Source organism: Panulirus ornatus, chromosome 47 (assembly GCF_036320965.1).
Source record: "Panulirus ornatus isolate Po-2019 chromosome 47, ASM3632096v1, whole genome shotgun sequence".
Lineage (NCBI taxonomy): Eukaryota > Metazoa > Arthropoda > Malacostraca > Decapoda > Palinuridae > Panulirus > Panulirus ornatus.
Genome location: NC_092270.1, coordinates 5,656,896 through 5,664,466, shown reverse-complemented (window position 1 = coordinate 5,664,466; position 7,571 = coordinate 5,656,896). Strand labels below are relative to the sequence as shown.

Below are 7,571 nucleotides of genomic sequence, written 5' to 3'. Positions count from 1 at the left end.
TGTCCCAAATTGATGGATTATGGAAATCATTTAAAAAGAGAATGATAGGACTGTGTATGCTACTGGGTTTGTTATAATACTTAGATATAAGAGATGATGTCTTCCTGGTAGTCTTAACCAGGAGAGTGAGAGCACCAGAACTGTGGGTAATTAAAGGAGAGTGTATGATGAAGAGTTGAACTTTAGCCGCTGCATCAGCATTTAAGTGATGAGGATACATCTTTCCAGGGTAATCAATAATGTATGATAGTTATGTCTTCGTAATTGGGAAATGTGCTGAAGCATTATTTCATTTTTTGAGGGCAGGGGCCTGCTGAACATCAGATTATCAGTAGATAAAAGAAAGCTTTTGATGCAACCTGCCTGTATCTTGACTCTGATATTATCATAGGCTGCACCTGTTTGCCTGGGTAGTCAGACCCACAGGTTTTTAGTTTTATTTTAAGGTGCTGTTCACATTAAGGCTCCAAAATCTTTGCAGTTGCTCGGCTTTTTATAATGCATGGATTTATACATTTATTTTTAATGCATGGATTGATGTTTATTTTCATAATGCACAGATTTGTAGCTTTAATGTATAGATTTATAGGTTTATTTTTAATGCACAGATTTATAGGTTTATTTTGATGATACGCAGATTTTTGTATTTAGGCATTTCAATAGTGGAGGGGATAAGGAGAAGCCAAATTCAAGATGAAAGGATGGGGTGTTTAAGATTTTGAGAGTTCAGGGCCTTAACATTCATGAGGGTAAAAGGTGTGAATCTTTGACATGTAGACCCTAGCTGGTGGAGGAAATTGAAAGGTGATGGAAATGATAGAAATTTATTTTTTCTCTTACTTAACTGTTCCTCCTGCCTTGGTAAGGTAGCTTCAGGAACAGATAAATAGTGGCCTTAATTACATTTACACGTTCTCTAGCTATCATGTTATAATGCACTAAAACCAGAACCTACTATCCACAGCCAGACTACATGGTTTACACATCACCATACATTATGAAAATGGGGGTGGTATTAAACAAGATTTGCTTTTGTAATATATTATCACAAAACTCTTCAAAAAGATTGATCAGTGTTTTGTTAACTGTACCCAGATTTATTTGCTCAAATTTATATTCATTAAGATCCATCAGGTTCACTTTTGCCCATTTGCACGCACAAATTATGTCTTTATACACTTCTTTTTGATTATCTGATCCTGTTATTTTCTGTACTTATTTTTGTCAGCAGAGCACCCAACTATTGTATACTTTCAGCTCAGTTAATGTCTGATACCAGCATTAGAAAGGGAATCAAGGCTAATGCAATTCTTAGTGTTATCCCTAGTAGAACCATGGTTGTGTTTACCATTCTGAATTTCCTCTAAGTAAAAAAGTCTCAAGTTCCATTTATCTTTCTCAATTGTTCTGCTTTGCTACTTTCCCTAGTAAAACTACAGTTAATATTTATTGTGACATCTTCAGTACCTCCTTGTCTTCCAGCTTCTTATCATATATATTTCTGCAACATCCTGTTTGATTTTGGCTTTATTTGCTCTGAACATTTCAAGTTGTTCCAGATTTGCTTCATCTTTCATTTTCTCATTGAGGCAAGTTTACATCGTGTTGTTTAGTACTATGATATTATTTTTAGTGTTCTTAATGATGTAATTTACCTTGATTTTAGAGTTCATGGTTATTAGACTATTTTTCAGGTAAATAGTTGTTGGTAGGTAGCCAACGATTAGGGAGGTATATTACCACCATTACCTGCCTGGGCATTGGGAGGGTTTGTGATGGCTGTATAGTGAGCCAGTGCTTCAAAAGTTGTCTTTTCTTTCTGCCTTGCCCCAAACATGGACTACTGGCATTCTGTCCACAAATTTACTATTTCTTGTCATTCATAACACTTGACAACCCTTAACTCAGACAGCTCATTCTTCTTAATTTTCCTGCTGTGAAAATAGCTCATTCTTCGTAACTAAATTTTCCTGCGGAGCACTGTGCACTAGCCCTGCCTTTTGGCAAAATAGTAAGAGTGACTGATGGAAGTAGTTAGGAACATTTATGCAGGAGCATTAGGTAGAATTAGTAGGTAGGAATATAAGGTAGGGACATTAAGTAAATGTAGTCAGTAGGAACATTAGGTATGAGACTCTGCAAACACTCTGCTAGAATTGCCCTATGCTAGTGTTTTGTTAAGGGTGAGGCACTAAAAGGTTAGTTGTTCCAGATGGGAATAGGCATCAGAGATATAGATAGATAGATAGATAGATAGTATATTAGAGTTATGAATTATTTTAAGGATCCTTAATATCTCTGTATATGATTAAGTAACTGGTGACATTCTCTCCTGAAAGAACTTCCTGTAGATCTCAGATTTTGCCTTTCATAATAGTTTGATTTTCCTTTAGAGCCAAATGGGGGCCATAGACAAGAAAGTTCTGATGAACATCAAGAAGCAAGACAAAGATCAAATCAGCTTCCACGTAGAAGACAAGCACATAATGATCCACCAAAAAATGATGAGGATGAGGAGGAGGAGGAAGATGATGATGAGGAGGGGGACAAGGTACGTTTTACAACTCAACAAGTTACTGATATCACCCACTGTTAGATTCAGATCCCCTTCCACCAGGATCTGACTCCATCACTTCTCTAGCTGCTAAATGCTTTAACACTTACAGTCACCCACCTCTTATAGACTAGTTTTTATTATTATTATTATTATTATTATTATTATTATTATTATTATTGTCATTATTATTATTGTTATACTTGATTTCCGTTTCCTGCATCAGTGAGGTAGCACCTGGAAACAGACGAAGAATGGCCCATCCACTCATAAACACATATATTTACATAAATGCCCTCACATGCACGTATTATTATTATTATTATTATTATTATTATTATTATTATTATTATTATTATTATTATTATACTTGATTTCCGTTTCCTGCATCAGAGGTAGCACCTGGAAACAGACGAAGAATGGCCCATCCACTCATATACACATATATTTACATAAATGCCCTCACATGCACGTATACATACATATGCATATACTTATCAACATATACACATGTACATACATATACATACATGGACATATACATTTATACACATGTACTTATTCATACCTGCTTTTAAGTAGGTACTTTTTTTATCCACATCAATATTAAACTATCTTTGTTTATTCTTTGACGCTTCCCCATAGCATCTCCTTTATTAGAAGTGCCACTCTCACCTCTGCTTCCATATTTATACAAACCAGAGAGTTTACCCCCAGCATTCCCAAACTATTCAGTCTTCCCCTTCTATTTATTTCACTCAGAACCATATTATTCAGGTTTCTCTCCTGAAACATAGCACCAGTCTCTTCCTTCTTCTCATCCTGTTTTCATCCATAAGCATTTTAGATGCCTCAGTCTGAGCCTTTGAGAAGAAAGCTATGCTTGGGTGTTTTTCCTGTTTTTATTTTTGGAAATCATGTCAAGATATAAGGAGGTGAGGGTTTTTGCCTTTGGTTGTGTATGTTAGCTGTCTTTAAAAACATGTTGGAGATATATGGGTAGTTTCCTTACTTCCTTATCTCTTGTCATCCACTTTCAGTTTTATCCACATCAATCTAGAATTTCCTTACACTCTTTCACACACTTCCACAACTCTTGCTTCAGGAGTAGTGCTTACTCCATCCTTAGCTCTTGTCCTCTCACCAACCCCAACTTTTCTCCAAAGATGCTCCTCATTCATTCTTCCACTTTGCCCTTTGGCTTCATTTCACTCAGAGCCAGAACATCTATGTTTCTTTCCTCGAACATACCACCTGTCTATCCTTTCTTCTCATCTTGGTTACATCCACACACATTCAGACACCCCAATCCGAGCCTTCAAGGAGGATGAGCACTTCCCACATGACTTCTCCCTTTGTTTCCTATTTTAGAAATTGAAATACAAGAGGGGGAGGGTTTCCAATCCCCGTTCCCACACCCTTTAGTTGCATTCTGAACATATATTGTATAAAATCTTTTATAAGCTTTTACTGAAATTATTTACTAGAAAGTCAGTGCTGGACCATGGATTGTGGAACTTTATGGATATGAGAAGCATGGCCTTTCAATATCATATTTGCACTCTTTTTCTTATAATGTTAAATGGCATTCTGCTTAAATAAAACAAATCTGAAAGGCCAAAATAGATGAAAGTCCTGAGGGGCAATGGTCTTTAAATTCTAGGCATCTGGAGGAAGTGAATGGATTATGCGTCTGATTGCAAAGAAGAGGGCAAAACTAAGAAATGCAAAACGAGCAAAAAGGAAACGTAAGCATTTAAGGAGACACCGCAAGAAAGCTCAGCATTTTCTTCGTTCCTTTACTGCAAGCAGAAGGCGGTAAGTACTCACAATTACATTAGGTATAAGGCATTTCTTTCTCGTATTAGTAAATGTTTGATATTGCTCATAATCTTCCCCTTGTACTTTACCCTTCATCCTGTTGGTGTATATTTTGCCTCAGTAATTATCCTTGCTTTTCATTTGATTTAGTCTCGAACAGGTACTGTTTATGTGTATATTTATGGTTCAGAATGGTATTGTTAACAAATTACATAAATTTGGGGGTTAAACCCATTTACATATTGAGAGATATGTACATAACACTGATTTTATTTTACAGGTATTTGTATCACCCAATGGGCCAGAATTCTCTTGAAGATCATCAGGCCCGAGATCTACCAGGACTTGCAAGTGCCATGGAAGACAATGCAGGGTCAGTGAGACGACGAACATCATATCGTAGAAGGTACATGGCCCCTTATACTATTATGGTGGTGCAGAATACTGAGCCAGATTCTGAACCAGAGTCAGATGAACAAGATGATGGTAATGGTAGTGACACAGAAGAAGAAGCTCAGACTGTAGAGCAACAGTATAGAGAGAATAATGGTGAAGTTGAGAATGGAAAGCGTTTAATGTGGTCCTCTGATAGTGATTCCAGTAGTGATGATGGTCATTTACCTGCAAAGCGGAAACGAACCAGTTTAAGTAACAGTGATAGTGATGAGGAGAGGTCACAAGAGACAAAGAATGGACATATTATATCTGAAATAGTTGATTCTAATACCAGTGATTCAGAAATAGAGAGATCAGTTATCGATGTTAAAACACGAGACCCAGGGAGAAATCTCAATAGTGAAGGCGCTAGCAGCAGATCAAATTGTCTTCCTGACATTATAAATGATACCACTTTGTCTGGAAAAAACTATGGTGAAAGTAATGGTATCAGTGACATTGGTAATGAGTTAAATATAAGTAGTGCTGTCAGTGATGCAATTCCTATCAGCAGCATTTCAACTGATGATAATGGGTCTCTTTTATTCGACGCAGACCGTGGGTCACTTGTCCCTGGTTTAGATCTTCCAAGTAGTTTGGACTTAGCTCCTCCAACAACCCCTAACAAAAAGATAATGCAGAATGGATCAAGCCAAGCAGCCAATGGAACAGCATCTGTAAGCACACCAGATAGTGGAATTTTGGTTCTTCCTTCTAGCACAGAAAAAAGTGAAGATGAAAGTAGAACTGGAAATGAGATGGAGAGTAGCATAAGCATTAATGGAACAGAAAATTCAAATTCAAATGGTGAACAGTCAATAACATTCAAAAAGCGTATGCCTGCTTGTAATCTTAGAAATTATAGAAGACGTAATGAAGATCTTTGAAATGAGTGGAGTTATTTGCCCTTGATCTTTTTTCTCAATGGCCTTTGACAGTTTTTCGTATTTCTAGCATATCTTTGATAATGTAACAAGTTTGATTTCCATGTTATTATTTTGCTTTATAGATATATATCAGAATAAGAATTTTCGGAGTTACGCTCATATGCATATAGTTTAGGCCAATGGGCACTGTGTGATATGTATTGTCTGAATTTTGTAATTATATTGATTTTACATTTTTAGTTTACACATTTTTTATTTCCTTACCAAAGAAGCTTGATTTCATTTAACAGTCTAATATTTCGTTCCATAAAAAGCTTACAAACATTGAATTTGATTTACCCCAACAATTTGTCATACAGTAGCTTACCACACCCAGAATAATTGTTGAAGTAGGACAGCTAAAAGGCTGCTGAACAGATGGGAATTTTTCACTCTGCATTAAGAGAGTTCATATACATATATTTTTTTATTATGTGTAGTTACCATGCATAATTCTAAAATTTTAAGAATTTAGTTTTTACATAGATTTGAAAACAAGTGAAATTGTAAAGGGTATTCAGTGAATTTTATGCTTTAAGCTTTTTTAAGTTTTACTATTGAGCTAAAAGTTCAAGATATTGGCCAGTTTCAACTATCTAATATTATTCACCAGTTTTTAGTTATTGTTTTATGAGTATAGTTACTGTAGTGGCTGACCTTCCTGTGACCTGAAATTAAATGTGGTAGACTATGTATCATAATTTGGCAAATGAAAAGATGCTGCCTTTATTGTGTTTATTTATTACAGTTACATTATTTATTTTCCAAACAAATGCTACTGCATCTATAATCCACATAGACAAGTATTGTTTCTCAATCTGTGTGCATTAAATTTAATGTAAGAATTTGTGGACTGGCCTAATTTCATGTGTCACAGACTGATAATTTGATGGAGTTGTGACGCTTTCCACCTGTGGCAAAAGTCTAAACACAGTGCTATCCATGTAAACATGAAATGATATTGTATTCTAGACAGTGTTATTTTCTGAGCAAAGACTTAATTTATATACCAATAATTCACATTCTTCTTTGTTGTAATGAATGTATTGAAAAAGGATGATTTGTTTTCATTCACTTTACTCTGTTGAACTAAATAGGATTTGCAGAGAAAAAGATTAAAATATACAGGTCTGTCCCAAATTGATGGATTATGGAAATCATTTAAAAAGAGAATGATAGGACTGTGTATGCTACTGGGTTTGTTATAATACTTAGATATAAGAGATGATGTCTTCCTGGTAGTCTTAACCAGGAGAGTGAGAGCACCAGAACTGTGGGTAATTAAAGGAGAGTGTATGATGAAGAGTTGAACTTTAGCCGCTGCATCAGCATTTAAGTGATGAGGATACATCTTTCCAGGGTAATCAATAATGTATGATAGTTATGTCTTCGTAATTGGGAAATGTGCTGAAGCATTATTTCATTTTTTGAGGGCAGGGGCCTGCTGAACATCAGATTATCAGTAGATAAAAGAAAGCTTTTGATGCAACCTGCCTGTATCTTGACTCTGATATTATCATAGGCTGCACCTGTTTGCCTGGGTAGTCAGACCCACAGGTTTTTAGTTTTATTTTAAGGTGCTGTTCACGTTAAGGCTCCAAAATCTTTGCAGTTGCTCGGCTTTTTATAATGCATGGATTTATACATTTATTTTTAATGCATGGATTGATGTTTATTTTCATAATGCACAGATTTGTAGCTTTAATGTATAGATTTATAGGTTTATTTTTAATGCACAGATTTATAGGTTTATTTTGATGATACGCAGATTTTTGTATTTAGGCATTTCAATAGTGGAGGGGATAAGGAGAAGCCAAATTCAAGATGAAAGGATG

The 7,571-nt window shown here is 35.6% G+C and overlaps 1 protein-coding gene across 1 annotated transcript; it reads left to right on the top strand.

The window, feature by feature from the left end:
* Positions 1-41: 41 nt before the first annotated feature.
* LOC139763700 (uncharacterized) lies at positions 42-6,791 on the top strand. Its single transcript, XM_071690025.1, has 4 exons — positions 42-66; positions 2,394-2,551; positions 4,218-4,372; positions 4,656-6,791. Exons 1-4 carry the CDS (start codon positions 42-44, stop codon positions 5,695-5,697), a joined length of 1,380 nt encoding a protein of 459 aa, XP_071546126.1. The 3' UTR covers positions 5,698-6,791.
* The last annotated feature ends 780 nt before the right edge of the window (positions 6,792-7,571 follow it).